At 41.6% G+C, this 26,610-nt stretch overlaps 1 protein-coding gene across 5 annotated transcripts in view; it reads right to left on the bottom strand.

Annotated features, from left to right (window-relative positions):
- The window catches only part of TBC1D14 (TBC1 domain family member 14), a 73,394-nt gene that overhangs the window by 20,814 nt on the left and 25,970 nt on the right, over window positions 1-26,610 (bottom strand). For 4 of the 5 annotated variants that reach the window (XM_075091927.1, XM_075091926.1, XM_075091929.1 and 1 more), the window contains exons 4-9: window positions 10,755-10,873; window positions 8,609-8,691; window positions 6,441-6,558; window positions 4,759-4,865; window positions 3,761-3,841; window positions 174-268 (exon numbers count right to left, since the gene is read on the bottom strand). In XM_075091927.1, the coding sequence (XP_074948028.1) occupies window positions 174-268; window positions 3,761-3,841; window positions 4,759-4,865; window positions 6,441-6,558; window positions 8,609-8,691; window positions 10,755-10,873 (603 nt within the window). Of the gene's footprint in view, window positions 1-173; window positions 269-3,760; window positions 3,842-4,758; window positions 4,866-6,440; window positions 6,559-8,608; window positions 8,692-10,754; window positions 10,874-15,287; window positions 15,392-26,610 lie in introns of those variants that run through there. The other variant, XM_075091930.1, reaches the window with a different exon arrangement.

Here is a 26,610-nt window from a genome sequence, read left to right as displayed (position 1 = left end):
AGAGTACCTTGAGGTTACTCTTTTCTAAATTATTTATAGTTTTCCAAAATCTTTAGGAATTTTTTCCTCTCAAGATGTCCTTCAGATTTGAGCTCAATGGGCTGTTTCAACCAACTGGCAGGCAAGAATATGTAAAATTTGTTTCTGAGAAGACAGAAGTTAGCATTGCTTACCTGTTGGAATATACAGAGATTAGGAAACGTTCTTGAGATGTCCAGTTTTATTAACTCCAAGCTTGCTTCTCTGTCAGCTGCAGAAAATCCAGCATCTACAAAAATCAAAGTTACTGCTCTTATTACATGGATCAATGTATGCTCTCTAACCCTGCCCCAGCCCCAGTAAGGGTTAGTTTTTGCACATTTCATTTATTTTGATGCAAATGCTAGGGAATAAGTATAAACAGGACAATTCCCTGAACTCGGCACACAGGCTAAGAAGCAAGGACGTCCTGACTCAGAGCAACCCTACAGTGCACATTGACCCTCAATATGTTTTGAAGCAATGGGAAGAAAGATGCAGGACAAGGCAGGCCAGGCACTTTACTGGAATTTGCTGACAAATCATTAGACAGACACAGGTCTGTTAACTTGTGACCCGTGCCCTCAAAAAGGCTTCCCAGTGGCTCCTGAAATAGCTGCCTCTGTGGAAAGGTTGTAGTGGGTGAGAGAAGTCGCAAAGGAGGCCAGGAAGGCTGGATGTTATTAAAGAAGGAAGTCTCAAAGGCGCAGGAGCAGGCTGTCCCCATGTGCTGTAAGTCGAGCAGGTGGGGGAGAAGACCGGCTTGGCTGAATCGGGAGCTTTGGCTGGAACCCAAGAAAAAAAGGAGAGCTTGCTGCCTTTGGAAGAAGGGGCAGGTGACTCAGGAGGACTACAAGGATGTTGTGAGGTTATGCAGGGAGAAGATTAGAAAGGCAAAGGCCCAGATGGAACTTAAACTGGCCGCCGCCGTTAAAGATAACAAAAAGTATTTTCATAAATACAGCAGTGACAAAAGGAGGGCCAGGGAGAATCTCCCTCCTTTGTTGGATGTGGAAGGTAACCTTGCCACAAAAAATGAGAAGGCGGCTGAGGTACTTAATGCTTTCTTTGCCTCAGTCTTTAACAGTCAGACTGGTCATCCTCAGGGTTGTCAGGCCCCTGTGCTGGGAGATGGAGCTAGTATGCAGAATGAAGTCCCAGATGTTGAAGAGGTGGCAGTCACCAACCTGCTCCTTCACCTGGATGTTATCAAGTCCATGGGGCTGGATGGGATCCACCAAGGATACTGAGGGAGCTGGCAGAGGAGCTCGCCCAGCCACTCTCCATCATTTATCAGCAGTCCTGGTCAATCAGGGAAGTCCCAGATGACTGGAAACTAGCAAATGTGATGCCCCTCTACAAGAAGGGTTGGAAGGAGGATCTGGGGAACTACAGGCCTGTCAGCCTGACCTTGGTTCTGGGAAAGGTCATGGAGCAGATCATCCTGAATGCCATTACGCAGCACATGCGGGACAACCAGGGGACTGGGCTCAGCCAACATGGGTTTATGAAAGGCAGGTCCTGCCTCACTAACCTGGTCTCCTTCTATGATAAGGTGACCCACTTAGTGGATGAGGGGAAGGCTGTGGACATTGTCTGCCTGGACTTTAGTAAGGCCTTTGACACCGTCTCCCACAGCATTCTCCTGGAGAAGCTGGCTGTTCACAGCTTGGACAAGTGCACTCTGCGCTGGGTTAAAAACTGGCTGAACAGCCGAGCCCAGAGAGTGGTGGTGAATGGAGGCAAATCCAGTTGGCGGCCAGTCACAAGTGGTGTTTCCCAGGGCTCAGTGTTGGGGCCAGTCCTGTTCAGTATCTTCACTGATCTGATTGAGTGGATTGAGTGCCCCCTCAGTAAGTTTGCAGATGACACCAAGCTGGGTGGAAGTGTCTCTCTGCTGGAGGGCAGGAAGGCCCTATAGAGGGACCTGGACAGGCTGGATTGTTGGGTGGGAGCCAACAGTACGAGATTCAACAAGGCCAAGTGCTGGGTCCTGCCCTTTGGTCACAACAACCCCAGGCAACGCTACAGGCTTGGGGAGGAGTGGCTGGAGAGCTGCCTGGAGGAAAAGGACCTGGGGGTGTTGGTTGGCAGCCGGCTGAACATGAGCCAGCAGTGTGCTCAGGTGGCCAAGAAGGCCAACGGCATCCTGGCTTGTATCAGGAATAGTGTGGCCAGCAGGAGCAGGGAGGTGATCGTGCCCCTGTACTCAGCACTGGTGAGGCCGCACCTCGAGTACTGTGTGCAGTTTTGGGCCCCTCAGTACAAGAAGGACATCGAAGTGCTGGAACGTGTCCAGAGAAGGGCAACGAAGCTGGTGAAGGGTCTGGAGAGCAGGTCTTATGAGGAGCAGCTGATGGAGGTGGGGTTGTTTAGCTTGGAGAAGAGCAGGCTGAGGGGAGACCTTATCGCTCTCTACAACTACCTGAAAGGAGGTTGTAGCGAGGTGGGGGTGGGTCTCTTCTCCCTAGTAACAAGCGATAGGACAAGAAGAAATGGCCTCAACCTGTGCCAGGGGAAGTTTAGGTTGGGTATTAGGAAAAACTTCTTCACCAAAAGGGTTGTCTAACATTGGAACAGGCTGCCCAGGGAGGTGGTTGAGTCTCCATCCCTGGGGGTATTTAAAAGAAGGGTAGACGTGGTGCTTGAGGATATGGTTTAGTGGTAGACTTGGCAGTGATAGGTTGGCGGTTGGACTCGATGGTCTTAAGGGTCTTTTCCAACCTTAATGATCCTATGATTCTATGATTCTAAGTCCTAAAGCAGAAGTGTTTGATGGATTGCAGCTCTCCTTCCAAAACCATGTCTCTCTACTTTTTATGTATTGTTAAAGATTGTGGACACTGCAACACACTCTCCATAACGGAAACAGATCTCATACAAAGTAAATTTCTCAAGTATTCATTTTCTTTCTGATATCAAAAAGTTTTATTTGTATTTTTTCTGGTCTGGTAAGTATAGTTGGGAATTACTGCTACTTATAAACAATCAAAAAACAAGAGCTGACACTAGCCAACGCTTACACCAATCACATGCGCATATACTCCAGAAAATACATGCAAGAGGAAGCTGGAAATGTACTAGATGTCATCTCATTTAAGCGGCAGACAATCTTTAGAACAAAGTAGGGGATTTCCAATCAAAAATATTTCTCCGTTGATAAATGCCAGTATGTATGTTCTACTTTTTCTGCTCAGCATAATTACTTACCAAAGACAATTTCAAGCATCTGCATGCAGTTTTATACTCCCTCAAAACCAGACTTTTCCAATCAATTAATAAACCTCAAACCACTTGATCTGCAAAAATAAATCGCTGCTCTCCAAAACACACCCAAGAGATGGGCTCCAAGCTGCAATAAGGGACTGAAATGCAATTTCCTGCTATAATTTGAGTTTCAACTTCAAAACTACAGATTCAGAAAAGTATTTTAGTGTTGCAATTCAAATTATAATCCACAAACTTCCCTCATTTTTCCAGAAATTAGCATCAAAAAAGAACTTTATAAACTGGAGGTAGTTTATAAAACACATTTGTTAGTTTTTCTTTATAGGAGACTGTAGTTTCATTGAGAAGAAAAAACATACCTATTTCTTGCTTCCACAAAAAAGCAGCTTTCCTTTTCTAGAGGCATCTTTACAGCTGAATGTTTTTGTTTAAAGTATGTGATTTTATTTTAAGGAACAATTTTACAAAATCTCTTATTTTGTAACACAGCATAAATCCTTCATGAAAAGCATACCTTCGCATTCTACTTCAGCCCCTCCTGTGCTAAGTGATCGCCATTTCTCTTTGGCACGAGCCAGGCAAATATCATACAGTTCTGGAGAAAGAAAAACAGAGAAAACCAAGTCCACGATTTGTATATGCTCACGCCCACTGTCAGGTAATAACTACCCACCGTCACAAGCAATGCTGCCCAGGTCGTTACAAGTAACAGTATCTCTAACACAGTAGTTGAATTTCTGAGTAGGTTATGGCTTTGAAAGACTTGTTCTACTGACCTATACCTTAATCTTAAGTGAAAAGGAAAGGCAATCTAGGCACAAGCTGCATTTTATGTTCAAGCGTTTAGCTTTCCTGCAGAGCACAGGTGTTCAAAATTATAGCCTGAATGGATAATTGGGATAAATCTAGAAAATTCCATGTAAGAACTATACCCGAAGTAACTAAGCCGAGCACAGAAAAACAGCACAATACAGCATGAGTACAGGCAGTCTACCACATTTCCATGTTGGGATTAATTACATATGTTAGTCTTTCAGAGCTGAGTTTTTCTGTACTCTGAAGTAGCACACTATTTCTGTTTTCACAAGCACACATAAACCAAAGTACAAATTTTCCCAGGGGTCTTTTAATCTCTCACAAACCTAACGTCTCGCTCTAAGTCAAAGGAAGTATGCTATATGCATACACATAGGCACTACAAAATTAGCAACAATTCTGTTACAAAAAGAAAAAAGCTTTAGTCATTAATTCTGACCATGTGCATCTGACATCAAAGAAAGACACAGCGACAGCAATAATCAGAAACAATTTACAGCAGCAGTCCTAGAGCAGTTACGGGGTGAAAAGACGCCGTATTTTTCAACAAAACACCTCAAAGCACCACTGAAAAAGCATTACTAGGTAACATCTCCTCACACCCACACCTCCGGTTCTGACACACCGTAATAAATAGAAGACTGTCCCCTTACTATTTCTCTTTGCAAGACAACGTAGACAAAACAACTTCCTCACCATGAGTGATGTTTAACTCGTTGCCAATTGCCAAGCTCCAGACTTTGCCTCTCACGCTCGGTGGGATGCCCTGCCACCACAGCTCTCGAACTTTACGGGAACAACACCTGTTTAAAATAAAACAGATTATTCTAAGAAATATTTCATTACCAGCTGAACTGTGAATTTGTCCTCCTACCACTGCTGAAGGGATCCAAACCAAAAACAACATCAACAGGCCAAGAAGTCAAGCGCGGTTTGCACAAAGCCATTCTTCAGTACTATTTTGCTTTGAAGCTTAAAGGAAAGCTTGCTTACTTCCTTCCAAGTTAATGGCTTATTTTGACAGAAGCACTGCAATCACAGTATCCATAACCACACTTGACCAGCAAGAATCACAGGGACAGAAATAAACAAATTGAAATTAAATATATATATATGCCACTGCCTATGCTAAAGACAGGACAGACTTAAATCTCCCCATAAAATTAAATACAGAAACGCGTTATGGAAGTCTACCCTCTCCCCCTCTGACACCACCTTGCTGTACAAATGAGACACACAGTTTCCCACCCAGCTTCGCAGCTCAAACCCTCCAGAAAAACGCATGAAGGTGTAACATGTAACACCTTTTAGGTGGGAGCATGAATGATGTTTTAACAACACAAGCTTTGAAATTGCTGCAGCTGATGTTCACCAATCTGAGAGCACAGAAGAAGGAACAGAATAGCACCTAAGCACCAGTGAAAGTTTGTGGTAGTGACAAACACCACAAAAATCCATTTATCTGAAAGCAGAATCTGGACTAAAATGTTAAATAGTGAATACGTTGAGGAACTTCTGGATTTATAAACCAATATAGTACAAGGTGCCCTTACTCTAGCAGCAGCCATAACAGATGCATCTTCAGATACTGCAGACAGACATGTAAATTGGCAATTTGCTTATACTTATTACTTCAGTTCTCCAGAAATGTATTTTCCAACAAACTCCATCCAGATTTTTAACATATATCCTCAGAACAACTGAATTCCATGATTAAGCAAATTGCAATTCTGAGTGCTGTGGAGGCTGGATTTTGTTGTGGTGGCCATTATATCGGGGGGGGGCGGGGGCTGTTTTTTTTTACATGACTAGCGAAGTCCATGAGAAACTAGACTGCAAAGGCAGCTTACCAACTGTCTGTGCTCTTTCTTTGTACAGGAAATCTTTTAGCACTTAATACTTTTTTAAAATAACTTTTTCCCTACTTCTCTTTTCCATCACTTGATTTCCCCAGCAGGTACACCACTCTGTAATTAAAGTGCCTTCATAATACCATACACATACTTCAATCTACATCTGATATTATAACATGAACAGCTCAAGTAGTCGAAGAAAACTCATTTTCAATAAATGCATGGTGTTCAAGCATTATGCTTTCTGTTTTTACATTTTCTACTACAGATCACTTCTCAGTGTTTCCCAGTTCCTGAATATCCTGAACCTCCATTAAAGATAAATAGTAAGAACTGCATCACTTCCAGCCACCCTGTAGAAATAATGAAACATATGTTGCTCATTTTCTTTGTAGCTGTCCACAAGCAACTTTCAAACACAAGCTTCCAAGACTATTTAAAATTATACTTCCTAACTTTGTAACTTCTTTTCAGGATACAGACTCGGCAATTTTAATTAAAACTTAGTATAACATACTGTCTTACATATTTTCCCAGTTGGGCAAGATTTCATTGTTCCAAGTTAAAACAGCACTGCCGATGCTGTCTTCCAGTTTACAGCGTTCTTCCAGTTGTTTCTTTCTCTTCTGGGCTTCTTTAAGCTCTGCAGAAAAGCAATTTCCTTTTTATGTTAATAAAACCAGAAACCAAATATTCAGAGTTAGCTATTTGTGGCTATATAGCCATATAAAAGCACACTATATTCACCTAAATGTATAATAGACTGTTCAAAATCTAAAAATTTCCCAGACATACAGGAAGCTAAGCAGTGACGCTAAATGTGAATAAAGAAAAAAGGTGAACTTTGCATAAGGCTCATTTTTGATGGATGGGACAAAGGGATTTGGATGATACACAGCTCCTCTGACCCTTCAAATCTAACCACAGTAGTAACAGCAGTAACCTCTGACAGCCAACAGCCCCACCTAGTAGGACAGGTCAGAGTATTTTCTATTAAAGCCCCACCCCTTTTTTTATGGCAGACTCACAATACAGGCTAAAAAAACACAGATTTTGTATTTTGTTTTCACTCTTATGTGTTAGTCTGTGTAAATTATGATTTAGGTATACTCTTAGGAAATCAAGAGCCACGTTTTTGATGCCACTTAGCGTATGGTTAATCTAAACGTCATACATCAAATATATATAAAGGAGACTTTTTTCATGTTTACCTTACACATATTTCTCACTATTGCATTATCAGTATTTTTTCTTGCATCATCAACTGCTATTTTTCCCACAGGCAAATTTGTTAGACATGCAATTTAACAAATGCAGGCAGACACTCTTTACAGCAGCACAGTGGAAATACATGCACACACGATTACTGTCTACAATACAAGAAGGTACTGACCTGGCAAGGAAAACTAATTGAAGAACAAGCAGTACCATGAACAAGGTCTTTGGAATAAATACACACAACCTGATGGGTCCACTTTACAGCACAAGAGAAGCTGTGCCTGAGCAGAACCATACCAATTGCCTTCTAATATGTTCAGCTTTACTAAGAGGCTTTGAATTGAATGCAGGCTTTGAATTTTTTTCTAAACAAAAAAAGGCTGTTTACACTCTTTGATTTCCTGTCCTCTACACAATACTAATACACTCTGCTAAGTTGTTCATCTGAGTGCCTTTTGGGAAAATGGGTTTGTCGGGGTATTTATCTGGACAAAATGACATACTCCAGTCCAATGAAGACAGCACATGGACCTGGCCCATTGCCTAACCTGAGCATCCCCCCATTTCTTCCAAACCATCTACCCTACATGCAAAGAAAGAACAGAGAAGCTCCTTTGGACTGCTACATGTTAAGTGGATATATTAACAGGAGAGTCACATGAAGTTAGAACTTCACTGGTAGGTATATGAAGTTCAAGACAACAAGAGGATACTTTTATTAATATGTCAACTGCAGAAAGCAAGCAAGTCCTGTGTTCGTATCACCCTTCCACTGTTTTATATGGCCCAGAGGTCTGGCCAGCTGGGAAAAAAAAAAAAAAACATTTCCAGTAGCTCTCACTGGACACAAAACTCCTAGGAGTCCAAATTTCCTGTTATTGCAATGCTTGTTTTTATCAGAAAACCCAGATGGTCAAAAATATCAGCAGAAGGAAACCACAACTGTCAGCTCTACCTGATGTTCATGGTACAGTGGTGCTGGGACACTTCTATGAACAATGTCAGACAAGAAATTTTAAGCAAAACCTTAAGAAAGCTGTAAATTTTAAGTGGGAGACGAATTACCAAATGAACATAACTACATATATTCCACCGATGTGGAAATTATGTATTTAGGTACTACAGCCTCAACTGGTTGTTCCCAGCATGAAACTATCAAATATCCTGTAGTTATCTAAATAAGTCTAGTCTTCACTAATTTGACTGATAATCTACTTCAGTACATTAGTAAGTTTTTAAACCCAGAAACAAATTTAAAAAATTCTTTCTGCTAGATTCCAGGATTGTTTTCTTTTCAGCTCGGTGCAGAGCTTTTTAATGAAACTACCATCGCCCCTCTCTCTTCATTGGATTGATTCTTCTTTGAGGGGAGGTACAGATCTGTCACGTTACAGAGTAACAGACTGACACAAGTGCATGTCAGGTTTAGAAATACCCCTTTACTTCTCTCCTCTGAAGACAAGAAATTCCATCACCTCTTTTTTTTGCTTGAACCACCATTTCTTCGTACTGTTGTCTGTGTTTCTGAGCTTCTTCTGCTGGTTTTGCAGGGAGGTTCCTTAAATTTAAATAATAATAATAATCAGTATTTAAAGCTGGCAAGCCTGTCTAAAGAAAATTCTAGATGCCTCTAAAAGAAAAGCATATACTGCTTCCTGTCAAAATATTTGATCAAAGAGCAGAGCAACAGATCCTTGGAAAGAATTTTTTTCTTTTTGCCAGAGTCAGCAGAAGAGAAGAACACTGACCAGCTACGACTACTTTTATACCCAAAATATGCTGAGTAATTTCCTTATGTTTGGAAATTTCAGCGTTTTTATTATTAAACCAACTGAACCCACAGGCTGATCTTCATAAATAAAGGGAATATACCAATATATACCAAGCTGGTAGTTTTGATTTAAACTGATCTCTACAGATAAGATACAAGACCATACTCTCTCTTACTGTGCACATCATTTAAGAGTTACACCCACAACTTTCTTTACCCATGCAGTAATGACTCCCTACGCTAGCTTCCCTTTCCCCTCTGCTCTCTGAGACCCCATTTCTCTTTCAAAGCTTTAACTCCTCCCCCTCACTTCTACAGCAACAAGTGGCACTGGAGTCATCCTCTATATTCTCCATTTATTGATACCAACACAGCCATTTTGATTTGGGATTAAAGCCTGGACTCGTAGCACCTCTGCCATACAAATACACCTGCTCATACGTCGGGCCACATTAAGCTAATCATATTTGTAATTAACATAACCACCATGCATCTCATACAACCACAGGATCACCAAAACATCAGAACAGGAAATGACCACGTATTTTTTTTTCTTCTGTATTGTAGAACACTGTATTGTATTCCTAGGACAGTTTATATCTTTGGTTAATAAAAGGGATAAGCAAAAATTCACTTTCACATTCCTATAAGGTGCCACACATAAAAATGGTATGCAAACTGTAAGTAAACAATTTAAAAAGATTCTTTAGAAAGATTCATCAGAGGACAGCACTGCTGTCTGGAACAGTTTTCCCTACTAGACAAAAGAAATGATGATTCAATTGTCCAGAACCTTAAAAATACCTTTTCTGCTATAAGTTCCTCAGTCTATCAACAGTAGGAAAGAAAGCAAAAATCTGAATGCCATCCTGTACTCTATCACCAGTTCGATCTATCTGAACACTGTACTTATCAGATGACCTCACATAAAGAATGATTTTTAACAGACAGGTTTTAAACACAACAAATAAGCTAGCATATATTGTTTCCAGCTGTACACAGTAAAACACGCTGTTAGAAATAATCACTCTTATATTGTTCTAGATCCCCCAAGAAGTCTTGTCACATAGTCTACCAGTCAAGCCAAAAAGTGTCTTAAATGACCCTACAACTAGGCTACTTTGATACGAGCTTCTCCATACAGATTTGTCATGAAAACATAGACCTATGTTATGTCAGTTCTTTACACCAATGCACAGCTATGTCAAAAATGCAGGTGCCATGCATGTAAAGTGGGGTACCATTCGTAAATTGACTAAGCATGACTGAATTCATGTCATTCAGGAGCAAGCCATGGCAGAGCAGCTGCCAGTAAATTGTTATGGAGTTAGTCTGCATATGAAAGAATCTCCCTGCAGTAACAGAAACATGAAACAACTTATCACGTTCTTGACAACCTTTAAAATGCAGTGCTCAACCCACTGCAGAACAATCGTATTGTTTCATTATTTATGGAGGTGTGGTCTTTCTCTGTGTAAACAGGACACTGTATCCTTGCTTCTCAATTTCTTTCGCAGATACCAGCTCCATTTTTATGCTTACGTTCTCTCAAGGAAAATACAAATCCTTTATTCATGTTTAGAAGCTAGAATTACTCAAAACTAGAGCTCTGCTCTCCTAATTACCTCCTTTCACACAAAGCCATTGCTTTCGTTATAAAATAAGGTTACTTTTGTTTGAATAATTTTTCTCATAATTATCCCACTTTCATATTCACTAGTCTGAAAAGATTTTCTACTTTAAATTTTCAATCATGTATTTAAGTTAGAGTTATTAAATACAAACAGTAAGAAATGCTTTCCTAGCTTAATTTTAAAGGGACCCTCTCTGTGGTACTTCCCAAAACTTACGCTGGTCTGTCCTCTAAAATAAGTGCTGTAGTGGAGAGTGGTTCAAAATCAAGATTCTTCCTCACGTTCTGTTTAGGAGAGAGCGGTCTGTGAGCTCGTCCAGTTTTTTCTTCATATTCCTAGAGAAGCAAAAGCCAGGGCAAGTTAAAAGAGTAGAGAACACCAAGGTGATGCACATGAGAATTTAAACAGGGCCTACAAAAGTCTTCTAGACAATGTTTTCACCTCTCTGCCCAACTGCAGTCCCTTTAAAGCTTTCCAATTAGAGCAACCTCAGAATTGAAAACAGTGTTAAATTTTATGTTCAGGAGTGGGGTTTGATTGTTTTTTTCATTCCTTCTCTTTGTAGAAACATCTTAAGTTCCTCTGACTGGCAGCCTGCTTTTACAAAGTACTGCTAAGAATGAGCTTATAAACAGCAGATACTATCTGAGGTATAAAATGAGACCTATTCAAAATAGTTTGGCTTTGATTTACATGGTTTTGAAATTGAAGCCAAAAACTACCACAAGCTCCTTGTCTTAAAATCTCATCGTAAGATTTCTCCTAACCAAGCTGTTTTCAGATGCAACAGCTCACGATGGAAAAAAAAAAAAAAAAGTTTAAAATCATGGTTAGACAGAAACTCCACACTTGTTATGACGCTTTGAAGTACAACAACCCTAAATCATAACAGTACATTAATACATAAATGTATTAATTTGTGTTTGTAATACAGGCACTGACACACTGGAGCAAGACTAGCAAAGAGGCACCAAGATGACTGGGGGTCTGGAGCGAGTGACGCACAAAGAGAGGCTGAGAGAACTGGGCTTGTTCAGCCTTCAGAGGAGCGGGCTTTGTAGGGATCTTTGGTAGACAGCAATAACAGGACCGTGAAGGCCAACTATGAGTCTCTGAGGTGCTTGTATAAAGAACACAAAGCCAACAGACACAAACTCATACAAGGGGAATTCCTTGTAAAAAAAAAAAATCACTAAGAAGGTAGTCAAGAACTGGGACAAGTTTCGTGAGTTCCTGGTGGAACCTCCGACCTTGAAGGCACTCAACGCTCAGGCAGACAAGCCCTGGGAAGCTGGCTAGGCAGACTCTGCTCCATGAGGGGAGTACACCCCTCAGAGGGTTCCTCCACCCTTAATTACTGTATCACTATGATCTACACCAGAGGACATGGCATTACATGTTATTTTTACTTTTCCTACAAACACCGTTTTGGAAGAAAAATGTTCCAAAACCATGACATAATGGGATAAAACAACCTCTACACAACTCCCGTCTACTCCAAACCTTGAAGTACTATGTTAAGTATTAACACATGTATTAATACTTCAGTATTAAGTATGAAGCAAATATTAAGTATTCAAAGTATCAATGACAAACAGCAGTCCTACAGAAAAAACTAATCCATACTATAGATACTTCTACATTCAGCTTTGTAACGAATTTTCCCACTTCCAAAAACCACCTACTTTCACATGTAGCTTGTTTATACCATTTCTACTAAAATTAAAAAAGAAAAACAAAAAGGAAACTGTGACAACTAATCACTATAAATGAGCACAATGAACAGTGTCCCAGCTAGGGACTTTTTCCCGTTAGCACAAACAGCTCCTCAAGTTGTACAGGTTTCTTCCTCTCAACCTAACCTCTCAATTATGTCAAAACTTCCTTGGGCAATAGATCCAACACAATAAGAACAGCCTGGACCATTCAGAAACTGAGATCCCTACCACTTCCAGAAAGGCCTTCTCTTCCATTCCAACCCCATCTTTAAAAAAAAAAAAAAAAAAAAAAAAAAGGCTGGCTGGCAACATACACATGAACGCAGAGCAACACGGCTGTGGCTTTCTAGTCTGCGTCATACAATTCTAGTTCAAGCTAGTTCTGTGGGACTCACGGGTGCAGGTCTGTGAAGCTCTCAGGACACAGAAAACCCCTCTTTTTCTTTGTTTGTTAACTAGGTACTGCCTCAATCATCAATCCTATGATGCCTGCATTGCTGTGATGGGAAACATTGTCATGAATTTGGAATGTCTGGCTCATTAATACCAGTTAATACTGCTATGCATGACATCAGTTTGAAAACAAGGAAAAGAACCAAGAAAAACTTATTTCAACTACTGAATAGTACTTCACTTTGTTCAGTAAAGGGATAGTGCTCATGCTGACAAAGCTGTTCAGAAAAAAAAAATACCCCTCCAGCGAGAAAATAAGCAAAGAAATATAGTAAAAAACGTATTGTGATCAACAGCATATTCACAAAGCTAAGACATTATTCTTGCATTAATAACTCCCTGCAAGCAGCCGACAGTGACCACTGTATGAGTGCATGACTATAATATGCTTCAGCTGCACCATCAACTGCGGAGTATAGCCACTGTGCTGACAGGAGTGAAGCAAATGGCTCTTCTTTCTCCTACTTATCTATTATGAGACTGATTTTTTTTCATTAACTATTTTTCACAAATCAACATAGTCAAATATTAACCTCCATTACTGCTTCCACAGACAAGGTGAACCTTGTCCCTAAATCTTGACGTTTTTACTTCTTTTGAGACCCTCTGGTGGAAGAAAAACCACCCAGCATCCACAAGAAACTGCTAATATGCAGGAATCATCACATATTGACCGCCTTAAAGCATCACGGAACTTGACATTAGAATACATGCACCCAATGCTTATTAGAGTAGAAGTTTCAGAAAAGCTGCTTAATTTTGGCTTACGGTAATTATTTTCAGGGTCTTAATTCATTGAAAGCCAACTGCAGAGCAAAATTCCTTTTGGAAGGTGAGAAAAATTGACACACTGGGCTGCAATGGGGAATTTATTCCGTACTGCAGAATTAATTTGGAAATCTCATTCACCTGAGCACAAACTTTTCCAGTCCAGCACTACACATCATTCTTCCAAGAATTTCTTGGTTAAGGTATGTTTTATTTTGGACTATGGGTGGCTACATACAATGTTGGCACATTAGTACAGTTATTCAAACCTCTTGGAGAGCAAAAGCCCACCCTGCATTTCAGCAAGCATTCACTGATCTGTTCTACTTAGCACTACCCTACAGTAAAGAAACCAGACCAGCACAAAAATGGGAGTGGCACATTTTATCATATTATGAGTCCTTTGTAGTAACGTCATCCTTCTCATTGGTAGCCAAAAAATAAAGATGTCTGTTGGTGACAGTTGTTATCGACAAGACTGTTTTTTAATTAGGGAAAATTAAAAAGCAAATTAAAAAAACCCCACTCCACCCTCAAAAAACCCCAACAAAACACAACCAAAACAAAAAAAAGCCCACCCAAAATTCACTGAAGGCAAAAGCTCCTGAAAATGACCTTTTATTCCAGTAAGAAGAGGAGGCAATTTAGAACAGAGCACAATGTATGATATAGCAATGAAGCAGACTGAAGCCTCCACAAACTCATATTAACAGTATCTGCTGACTGAGCAAGTACTAGTATTTGCACATACCGGCATACTGCAATAGGCTGAACCACACAATAGCTCAGTCTAAGCTGCTTCTTTTTTTCTGTTTAAAAAACAGGCTCAAGTCTCTCACAGGTACAAATAATTCAGCATCTATTTAAATCCCATACTGTGATTAAGGGTTACTAACCTGATACGGTTGCAAGCTAATTTTAGGATCAATTTAGGATGAACTGATCGTTTATGCTTTAGAATACATCTTTATCACTGAGATCACTTAGGCTTTCTTCCAGGTTTCGTCTTAACCTATTCAGCATTCAGCCACAGTGGCTGAACTAGGGTTTGAAGATGTTCTAAGAGAGCGTGCTGTAGATTAAAACATTGATTTAAAAAACCCAAACCAACCAACCAACAAAAAACAACCAGGGAAACGCACACCCCCGAAACCAAGTTTAATTCTGGGCAGAACCTGGCAGCTTTGCAGCTGAGATGCGAGAGGCTCAAGTTGTGGTGATCCTCCGCAATTCTTCAAGGAAGCGAAGCTACCCTGCAAAGGGATCCTAAAGCCTCTCTACGGGGAGACACAAGGAACCCCCCCGAGCACAGGGCGAGTGCGGCGAGGCCGGCTGGGCCGCGGGGCGCGGGGCTTTGCGACCCCCCGGGGCCAGCGCCGCGGCACGACGGAGCCCCACGCACAGAGACCGCTCCATCAAGGTCACCTCGCGTCGGCCCTGTTTGTTGGAAGGTAACCACCCTCCGCGGGAGTCGGACGTGAAACGGCCGCGCTCGCCGGCAGAGCGGCAGCCGCCGGGCGTCCCGGCTCCGGCTCCTGCTCCTCGCCTTGCGGCTTTGCCCGGGGCGGGAGAGGGCTGGCCGTAAGCGCCCGTCGGGTCTCACCGAGCAGCCCCAGCCCCCGGGCGGGTCTGTGCCGCCGCCGCCGCTCCGCGCACAAAGGGGGTGCCCTCCCCGGTAAGCTGGCTCCCCGCCGGGCCCAGCAAGGCGATTTCAAAACGGGCACGGCCGGTTTTACCGACGCGCGTTAAAGCCCGCGCCCGCCCGCCCCGTGTGCCCCCAAGCCGAGCGCCCCGCCGCGACCCCGCTCACCATGAACGCTGCGGCCCCTCACCGGCGGCGCCGCCGCAGCCCCATGCCTGCCCGGCCCCGCACCGCGGGCCCCGCTCCCCGCCCCGCCGCCGCCCGGCCTCGCGGGCCGCCCGCCCCGCCCCGCCAGCCCCGCTAATCACCCGCAGAGCCGGCGCGCGCGATCGGTTCTCTCCGCCTCGCACAGCGCTGCCTGAGCGCGCCGGGCCCCGGCCCCCGGTGGAAAACCGACGCCCCCGAGCCCAGGGGCGTGAGCCGCAACCGGCTGTGCCCTTGCCGAAAGAGCCGGGGCTGCACGCGCCGTGTCAGGTTTCCCACACCGGCGCCGGTGCCCCCCCCCGCCGGGACAGCCGCGGTAGCTGCCCGCAGCGCACGAGCGGCTCGACCCCGCCGCTGCGCGCCGAGCCCAGCCCCGGCGGGGCAGCAGCCGCGCTACGCTGAAACACCGAGCAGCGCCGGCACCCGGGGCCCGCGGCGCGCTCCGTCCCCCCGCGCGGCCTGGCGCGGCCCGCGCCTCCGCCGCCGCCCGGACAACGCCCACGTCGCGACACGGTCAACGATTCACCTCGATCAGATGAAATAAGTTTGCCGTTTCTCCCCTGTCCAACAGCTCCGGTATCTGAGTCCGGAGATGCCCCGGTTGCCGTGGCACCGGCGCCGGCAGGCCCACATTTTACCCCATTACCTATTCCTCTGCAGCCCTCAGTTGTCCTCTTCTCGGCCCTGCGCCAAGGATTTCATGTTCCTTAACCTCACGGACTACGGTTTGCAGCTGCCTGGCTGCGATGCCGGAGGCCTGATCCTGAACCACAAGACGGGCAGCAAAGATGGACTTGAAAACGACCGAAGGCACTGAGGTATCCTGCTTTCAAGAGGTGGCTTTGCACAAGCTCGGAGAACCGGCTTTCTCAAAATTGCTGTTATATCAGCTCGTGTTTTCAACTCACGACTCCGCATCTAATTCACAGATGCGGCAATATCATACCAAACAAGGAACAGCTCATTGCTTAGAAGTATCTTAGCTTCGTTCCCGCCAGCACCAATTACTTACAAGCATCTGCCATCCCAGCATCTGGTGCCAGAGCACTAACAATTACCACCACAGTGGCAAGTCAACATAGCTCATGAAAAGCACTTCAGCCTCCAATGCTAATGCTTTTTCTCATGAGCTAGCTGAAACAGTAAATTATTGTACATTTATGTAAAATCGTAGCTATTAACACAAAAAAAACTTCAGGTCATGAGGAAGAGCAACCTTAGGTAGACAACAGTATTCCTGCAGTAAGTCTCTGTGGTTTCACATGCTGGAAATATAACACAACTGCAGCTCTTCTGGACATAGGAATTTGTCGATCCACAAAAAGAGGAGCTTAATCAACTGTGCATTCTGCAAAACACTGACCGGGAGAGCGCGATGCCTGGTGAAATGGGAACATACTTCCGAGGGTGAAAAGCCAAGTACACTCCGTAACTCAAGCCACAGCCAGCCACATGTTACACAGATGCCTGGTAGCAGTCACTATTTTTAGGCTGCTGCAATTGTAAGAGTACCTGAGGCTACTCAAACAAGTTATGCACAAGCTTTAATTACATGGTATTTTTTCCACTGGACTTCCCGCCTCATTCAGCGTACAAGACAGGAACTGGACCAGGACTGCACAAGCAAACACAATATTGTTTTTTCCTGGTTTTTGAGTCTCATTGCTACCTAAATGTTGCTTTAATGTTCCCTTTTGTTGCTTCATAGCTTTTTACTGCATGTCCATCTGCAACCTCTTGCCTTTTATTTATATAGTGGTTTACCAGATAAGTTTAAGCTGGTACATACCCAGCACTTCACCATCCTCCCCTGCCCCTCGCACCATTTTTTTGTGCCGCCATCAGTAGTTGTGTGACTGTACAATACACTAGATTGGGGAAATGATACTGCTAAAAACTAACCTTTTGTTTTGGTGGATTAGTTTGGTTACTCTGGCAACGTCTGCTGTGGGGCAATGTAAATGTGGAAGGAAAAGGAGCAAGCAGCAGGACTGTTTCTTTCAGCAGCTTAATTGAAACCATGAGATCATGAAACTTGTGATGCTCTTCATATTGGGAAACCAAGGTCTGATTCTTGATGTGGCACCAGGCCATAAAAAAGTAATTTTAATGGAGGGTCTGACATAATACAGTAATCAAAGATTAACTTAAGGAGACTGACACCTCAGGTAAAGATCAACTTCTGAGAATATCCTTCAAAGCTTAACAGAAAGAGAATACAAACTGCTGAGCTCAGATATTAAACTTCCAAACAACTCCTTAAGGGATATATAAAAGGGCTTTTTATATAACTCCAAAACCAGTACAGAACTATTCTGAAACGCAATTAGTTTATTAGTTACTGATCTAACAACCTGAGAAGTCAGAGTTGCATGCTCAACCCGCACAGTTTGCCAAAGCAATCTGGCAAGCCCTGCAATTAATTAATGATCCAAGAACCGTCAGCTCTACTTGCTTTACCCATCTATATATAAATTTAATCCACTTACATTATAGAAAGGATACGAGAGCAGAAGATAGCAATGTGATGACACAACTGATTGAAATAACATTACATGCTTGGAGTTTTATCTTCCACCAGATATCCTTCTCATCTTCAGTACCATAGTATTCTCCTGTTCCATACTTAAGAAATTAGGAATGCTTATGCAATTTAAGGGTAAGAGACTACGGCCAGTTCACATGAGGAGAACCTCACGGTACCTGTTTTTAGGCATCATTTCAAGTACTCTGAAATTTCCCCCTTTTACCCTGAAAAGTATTTATTTTTCTCTTCTGATTAAGGGTGATACGGAACTTGGGCTTGCAACTTTGGTCCCATGCAATCAAACTGAAGTTAAATGAATAAAATAATGCACACATTTACCAAAAGGTTAACAGTAAAGAGAGAACTAGAAGCCACATACTCTGCTTTGCAGTCCTGTGCTCCAGCCACTGGATTATTTTAACAATTTTTACATATATGTATTTTTAGAGCATCATATTTTGAGCAGTGGAGGCATCGAATTAAGGAACATTTAAAACCTAAGCCTAGATAAGGCCAAATTAGGTCTCCTAAGAAAGGGTAACAGTTTGCTGGTTTGGAGTCTGTCACATCTCACCATGCAACCCGCTACACATCAGATGGCTCTCACCCTCAGGGGTCACATTTCATTAGTGCTGTATTTAAGGAATCTAAGTGCTTTTTGGTTCATAGAGTGACAAGCTTTATTTAAAAAAAAAAAGTGAAGGAACCTAAAATAGTTGCCTGTATTTTAAGTACTCTGTGACAAAGCATACCTATGAACCATGTCGCTCAAGAGCAGCTCTTTATTGTCTTTAAATCCCATTAAGTGTGGGATCCTTAATCAGATGATACAGCATATTGTTTGTTACAAGTGACTCCAATATGAGTCACAGTAACAAAAAAACCACTCTACTACTTAGAACACTGAAAAGGATGTAATTTAATCTGCATATACAAACATGTGCAGTTTCCCTATATGCTGATACTATCTGACGCACTGCAGTATCAAACAAGTGGAAACATTGACAAGAAAGGCCTCCAGCAGGGCAAGCATCTGATAAATGCTTGAACAAGAGAACACAAGCTAAATGGTTATTTTACCCCCCCCTTTTTTTTTTTTAAATGAACATCTGCCAGAACAAAATACTACCAACACCTGCTTTCTGTATACCCGTTAAATGTCACTTCCAGGGACCGGGATTATCCTGAATATGGACTTCATGTAAAAATATAATTTTACATAAACTTTACGTCCACTCACTGATCTCTCCACCTCAGTTTTCTGCATAGCCTCAGCACCATACCCTTCCAAATAATCCCTCAGCAACTTTGTCTTCCGGCATTTCCTATCAGTGCTGACAGTTGCAGAAGAAAACTTATCTTTTCGATCTAGTCTCAGATAACATGCTCTTCAGCCAGACTGAAGAGAGTGTCAGAACCTTCCCTCTCATTCTGAGCAGGACACAGAAGTAAAAGGACTCTCCATGCCACGTCAGCTTCATGCTAACGCCATTCTGAAACAACCAAAGCACCAGGTTAACCCTGGGATATAGGAAAGGAGCTACAGGAACACAGCATTTTACCTTGCAAATACTCAAATCAGTTGCAGATATGACCTCAAACACTTGCAATCTTCAAGACAGCGTACAAGACACCCAGGAATGCCACCTACTTTACAATGCACAACAAACGTATTATGCTGTTGCGATACCCACCACCGCAGCACATGGGTACCATTTCTGTTTGCAAATAGCTCCCTGTGTAGGTAAGTATGTGCAGGCTTGTCTTTAGCTACATGACTTTAGTGCGTACACCAAACTAGTGTGAGAAAAGGTACTTTACTTGATACTTTTAACCATATCCCACTCCCCTCACCCTTTTCAAATCCATCCACTAATTCCTATTCTGCTTCCTCATCAAAATTTGTGCATCTCTAAGGTTCTCTGACCTTTAGAGGTCTGATACTTGTATGCCCTTAGAAATCACAGAAAAGCAAGGCAGTGTCTATTGCACTAAAGCCTCTTTGACTGGTTTTCTTCATCCATGTTTGCCTCTCTGACCCCTGAAGTTACCTTTGAAGCAGTTACTGATGCCAATCTCTTAGGTACCTAATAAAAGCTTCTTTTATACCCATACTGATGTTGTGCTTCATATTATCTCTCATCATCTGTCTGGACTGGTGGACTCTTGTGCATTCGGTATTTAATTTTACAAAAAACCTGTATCAACATGTCAATTTTCCAGAATATATTCTTAAGGTTCAGTCTTGAGGAGAAGAGATTATAGCTTTTTTAAGCTATGCACAAACCTAAATAAAATATATGAAGGCAGGCAACATACCTTCAAAACCTAGCTCAAAGCGATGACTATTTCCAGGCTTTAATATTCATGAAACTGTTTCCACTGAACTTTATCATGCTAAAGAGACAATTTAGTAATACAGCAAAAGAAAATTTTTGTGTGGAAATCACTAGCAGGCACAAAGAGTGTGTAATAAAATCACATCAAAAAATGAGAACAAGTGTCCTCTGAGAGAGAGAGGGAGAATGAGAACATAAAAATTGAAGAAATATTTTCCCTGTCTTTCTTCCGAAAGACACTTAAGGAAGAAGTACCAGTCTGTTTTTTTTTTAAAATCCTTACATCCAGATCCTCAGGGTTTCCAATAACACTCAGAGTAGCTCCAATAATTTTGCAGAGCCAAAGAGCATCAGCTTTGTTGTTCCTAGTGAGCATGATAAGAGTTAGCCTTTCAAAACCTTCACCTCCCTCCTGTTCTTTAATTTTAGATGAACTTTGAGATGTATAAACTGGAAGAGACAAAGAAAACCTTTGGGTCGGGTTTCTTGGGAGCTTGTTATTTTTATGTTAAACAGAAGCATGCTGAAGTCTAGTAAAGCTTTCTCAAATTCATTTTACATTTTAGCAATGCAAGTTCTAGTCTCCTGTTAGGATAGGTCATTCTACCACAAATATTTAGAGGCTAACACACCTGCCTTCAAGGACTTGTCTCCAGCTTTGCTTCACAGGAATATTTTGCTAAGAGTTTGTGCATTGCCACGTTCAAACGTACGTGCCAGTATTTCCAGGCTTGCTCTATACAGACTTCTACTTCCATTCCAAAACCCACAAGGGGAAAAAGAATCCAAAAGCCTCCTGTGTGTTATCAGCATGCATCATGGAAGGTTATTACGTGCAAAAAACATACTGGCTGTACAAAGATATAGGTGTTTTAAGCATCTATTAAGCACTATCAGACACACAAATGCCAGATGCAGATTGGATCCTCATTGAACAACAAATGAGAATGAACTTCCACCAATGTATCAGGTCTTCTGAAAAGTTGTCTTCCCTGGCCTTGAAATTTTTGGGTAGGAAGGGTTGTTTACTTCACCCTCAGAAGTCAAGTATTTTTTCCGTGAATTTGTGCCTTCCTGCATTTAAAAATAACCTTGTGCCATGTGAATTCATATTCCACCTAATGCTAACCATCAACTGAGGCTACAAAGTAACTGATTCAATTAAGACTGACAAACTTTATGATCTCACTGGACAGCTTTAAACTTACTGCATTTCCCCCAAGACATACCTTTGGCACTGAAACAGACCCTTCAGCAGAGATTAGCAGCTGACATTTTAACTGCAGTAAGAACTAAAAAAGCTTATACTTCTATCTATTTAGTATCTTTCTTCCAGAAAGGAGATACCTATCCTTAAAAACTGCCTGTTACACTTACTTAGGATCCCTCCAGCTTCCAGGGCTTTTCACCAAGACAATTTATGAGAAGTCCTAGAGAGTGATAAAACTAAAATAAAAGCTTTAAAACTGGAAGGGGGGGGGGGGGGGGAGGGAAAACCCTCTCAACTCCCTTTCAAAAAATACTTTGTAGCTTGTTAAAACTGATATTCAAAGCCTATTATCTTCTATTCACCTAATGTTTGTGACATATTCTGTGCTTTCACATGTTCATAAGATAAGGGAAGAAGTTCCAAGAGCATCAAAAGCAGCACTTTGACAGCTAGACTCTGCTAGATTATGATACCTGGGTGGGTCCTGTTTCATTCTTTTATTATTAAAATACTCAGGAACAATCCTCCTGCCGTAGTATTAAATTACCCTTTCATTTACTGTGGATGGAAGCTATTACTCTTGCTTCATCTGTTTAAATATGATAGTAGATTTGTTTGAAGCAGGTAATTTTCAAGTCAGGACAAGGGCAACCCACTTTTTGTAGAGCAATATAGCCTACTGGAATTGCTGAATAATCCATTTAGTACAGTTCTTGTTGGAAAAAAATTTTAGGACTTCATAAGTGACAAAATAGGTTTCCTTTCTTATTTTTATTTGCTTCCACAAAAATTAGATGGCCATTACATATGATTACAATAAAATAAAAATATTTTTAATTGGATCAGAAGGAAAGACATGAAATTGCAGTGCTTTAAGGCAACTTGCAAGTTTTGGGTTATAATCCTTAGTGGGAAAATTAGATTTATACCTTTATTTCTAGAGATTGAAACAAGAATAAGCAGAGGTTAGTTTCAGACTAACCACAGTAACTGTGCCTTCTTACACTGCAGTTATACTTTTTTTCATTGTTCTTAAAAAAAGGATCTCAGGCACACCACGACAGGTTTAAATCCTGCCTTTCTGAAGGCTGACAAGTAGAAATGAACCCAGAGGAGGAGAACACAGGAAGTGACTCATTTACACCCTCAGACTTCTACTGCGGAACAGACAAAAGTGCGCTAGACAGCTCATGGCCTACCAGGCTTTAAAGTGTGAATGAAGCCTACGTGCAAACACTCACCCCACCATTAACAGCTATAGCCACTAGTCACAATGATTTATCCAGCGATCTATCCAAAGACAAACTCAGTATGAGCAGAAAACAATGCTTTTTACAAAATTGTAGATCTAGCTCCTGCCAGAATCGGTAGCCAGCTTGCACCAATCACTTCCTCTTCAGAAGGCCCTGAATCGTCCATCTGAATTCAGCTAACTCATGGCTAAGACAAACACTTAGAAAAGCTCAGTATTTTTAGAAAACTGCTGCCCATCAGTAGAGGGTAAGGGGAAGCAGAACAGATGGTAGCAGCTAGCCATGCTCCACAGCTTCCATCCGGAGTGCTCCTGCACATGGAACTGCATGAGAACCTCCATACATCAGCAGCCGGGGGACTTTTCTCTGGGTTGGCTTTTTTTGGTTTTGTGGGTTTTGTTTTGGTTTTTTCCTGGATAAAAGACACTGCTCTCAACAGGAGCTCTTATCACTGTCTGCCTAAAGCATGGGTTGTAGTACTTTCTTTCAGCATTTCTTGCTGGGTGTTGTTGCTCTTGCAACTCTTTTCCACCTAATAGGTCCAAGCCAAAAAGCAGGCTCTGAGTAAAGTCATTTTATTAATCAACTAGGATTAAAACTTTTAAAAAAGAAAAGGCAAAAATAAAGTGAAGATCGACTTGAATCATAACTGATCCAAATCAACTTAGAAAGGTTTTTCTTACAAGCTTAACTATCCACCCCATAAAGAAGCATCACTATGAGCCATGCAATGCTGGTTTGAGAGTTCATTTACTCTTTATCATATGCTGCAGAGTAAGCCTCTTAAGTACAATTGATTTTAATTGACTGGAATGTTGATCCCACATATAGTCATGATCTAATTATTACAGAAAAACATAACCGGTAAATGATGCTGATTTATTTCCTGTTAGTGCACTACTCCTAAAAGAAAGCCTGTTGTGTCTCCAGCTGAAGACAGCCCAGTTGGGAAATTTTATCATTGGTACCAGAAAAGTATAACGCTTTTCAATCTCGCTCCTTCCTTGAAAGAAACAAATACAGGAGCGTTTTTGTTTTTTTTTTTTTAAATCAAATCAGTTTGGTAGGAGGGTGTGGGAACACGCTGCTGGCAGCTTGTATGACAGAAGCAATATTGTAATCATGTCATTACCAAGACTGAACAAGCTGACTTAAATGACTTCACTGTAATGGCAAGTGCAGAACAAGCAAGGTGAACTGAAATGGCGGCTATAAGCTCTTACACTGCCGCTCCACCTACTGCACTCCTGCAATCTGCTCCTCCTGGGGCCTCGCAGAGACAAACTTGTTATCCACAGCTGCACACAAACCCCTGTAGTTTTCCACTGCATCTGAGGTGGGCAGATTGTTTTCACCACTGGTGGCTTCATGGCTGGAATCCAACTCCCCAGCAATTCATTTATTTGAATCCTTATCTCTACAGGGAAAAAAGAAAAAAGAAGTCTCCCCTGCCCACCCACAAGAGCACACTATGGCTTTCAAAACAGAAATCCTTGTAAGTTTGGGAAGATGACAATCCCTAGGTTAAAAATCACAGCTACTTTCTGTTACTAAGGTACTGCCATTAGAAATTTTAAATATTCTGATATGGAATGTCAGCAAATGAGATTGTAAAATACTTAGACCTGAATTTATGAGTAAAGATTGTTACTGAAAGGCCTCACGAGTTATATGTGCTGAATTTTAGTGGCTTTGAAACTCAGAGAAAATTGAGACATTCCATTGAGCTCTTACTGGAATTCACATACTTAAAGTTAAATTGAACAGTCTCCATAGGGTCACAGCACATTTAGAAGGGAAAAAAATTACACATTGATTACAAAATAGATTTTCATATTACAGGAAAAAAAGAAGAGACAAACTATAGAAAAACATAATTTTATTTATGTTATTTATATTTCCTTTGGGGAAGACAGCTCTAACATGGTATTAGGATATAGCTAAAATCTGACTGTCCTCTATACACATTGGCTTCTTAATACACAAGATCTTGACTGGCCAGTTGCAAACAAGTTCTGTGAAGGCTGACGACATGAGAGAAGACAACCAAATCTCATGCTGAGAACCATGTTATCTTTTTGTGAATTTTGAAAGGAATTTCTTTTTCAGGAGCATTCACTAACAAAACCACTGGGAAGGAAAAAAAAAGTTGCAAACATATGATATTTACATCTGCTGTCCTTGACACTCCTCAAGAGTTCCTGAAGGAAGCAGTGGCTGCAAAGCCTACCTCAGCTCTACAGTCTATTGGAAGGGAAGAGCATTTAAATTTGGTTATTACTTCCAGTGAAGTACTGTCATCTGACTTATAGAGCATTTTCACACATCAATTATAAAAGCAACTGGCATAACCAGTTCTGCTCAAGCAGGATTCCTAAAGATAATTGATACAAAAAATTAATCATGCAAACCCCTGTTGTAAATGTACTTCCAGCTTCTCAGATGAGATTACTTGTTCTGACAGCTTTTAAGCTTTTATACAGTTAACTGTATAAAACTGTATAAAAACTCTAAAAAACCTTAGTGACAATGCAAAGCAATCCAACCTTAGCCTATGCCAACACTGATTCTTTATCAAGAGAGAAGTACTCGTGTATATTGTCAGCAGTAAAAGTAGGCCAAGCACCAACTTAGCTGGAGTGACTTTAATTCCCACATTGTTAAAATAGACTATAATGCTATGTCTTGCGTATACTAGTTGAGCAAGTGAGTGCTGTTAGTAGTTTTTATAGGACTTGAGAAAAGGCTTACGTGCTCAAAAACCTGTCTGACTGTTCTTTTGGTCAGAAGTCAGACAGGAAAAAAAAATGTTACTGCTTCTTACAAATTGTGTCTGGCCTCAGTTGTATACGTACAGCTATCTTCAGCTGTGGTTATACACTCAACTTATGAATGGCAACTGAAGTTTGATGGTCTGGAGTTTTCATCACTTATTTATTAAGTAGCAGGCCAGAAGGAAGTAAGAACTGGTATTTCTAAGAACAATCTTTAGCCACTTCACAGTTCAACTACTTCCTCCCACCCCTTCACCCTTTACATAAACACACACCTTTCAATTGCATTCCTTCCTGCAAATTTATTTCAATCCCAGACAAGATTATTATGGGGAAAGTATCAATACAATGTGAATATGAATGTATTTAAAGATTACTCCCTTCGTGTAAGTTTGAAAAATGGGTACACAATCATCCCTATCTTTCAGAAGACTATGTTTGCAGTTAACTTTGTTCATCTCATTCGGGGGGGGGGAAGGTATCAAAAGATGGAACCATGGAACCATGAATACACCAATGAACTCACTATAGGAGCCTACAGCCAAATTAATGGGAGAGTCACAGGGCTCTACTTAGTAACCTGGCGCAAAGGATTTCTTTGATGCCTGTCCAGAAGCAAAAGAGGCTGAGTTGAGAAAGGATTTCTTAGTGGCTCAGACACCTTAGTTCCTGTGCACAAAGAGCTTCATACCAAGCAGGTACGATCAGATGGATTTCTCTAGGTATGTGAAACTTGAGGACAGCTAGAAACAGAAATTGTAGCTACTACTACAGTCAGACTATTTTGTGGCATCTTAGATTATCCAAAGGACTTTCAATAGTCTAAGCAAGGTACACGCAACTTGAATTCCACACACACACCCCCGCCCCAAGATGTGAAACAGTAATCAAGTAAAAATCACAATGAAGAATTTATCAACTTTCCTCTAAGTTGCCTTTCAGAATTAACTTAGACCAAGATTTCGCTAATAGAAACACTACTCAAGAGCATCTGTAGTCAGTCAGATTGAGTCTTCTACAATCTATGGGCTAATGAGTATTTTACCACACAGAAAATAACATCACTGTGAACAGACAATTTGCAGGAAGACCTGGACTCCATGGTACAAACATATTTGGGTTTTTTTTTCCTTGAAAAGAATCATTAAGTTAAGCCTGAGGAGCCAGAGAATGGAAAGGCTCTT

This window comes from Phalacrocorax aristotelis, chromosome 4 (assembly GCF_949628215.1).
Source record: "Phalacrocorax aristotelis chromosome 4, bGulAri2.1, whole genome shotgun sequence".
NCBI lineage: Eukaryota > Metazoa > Chordata > Aves > Suliformes > Phalacrocoracidae > Phalacrocorax > Phalacrocorax aristotelis.
This window is presented reverse-complemented; position numbering and strand designations above follow the sequence as displayed.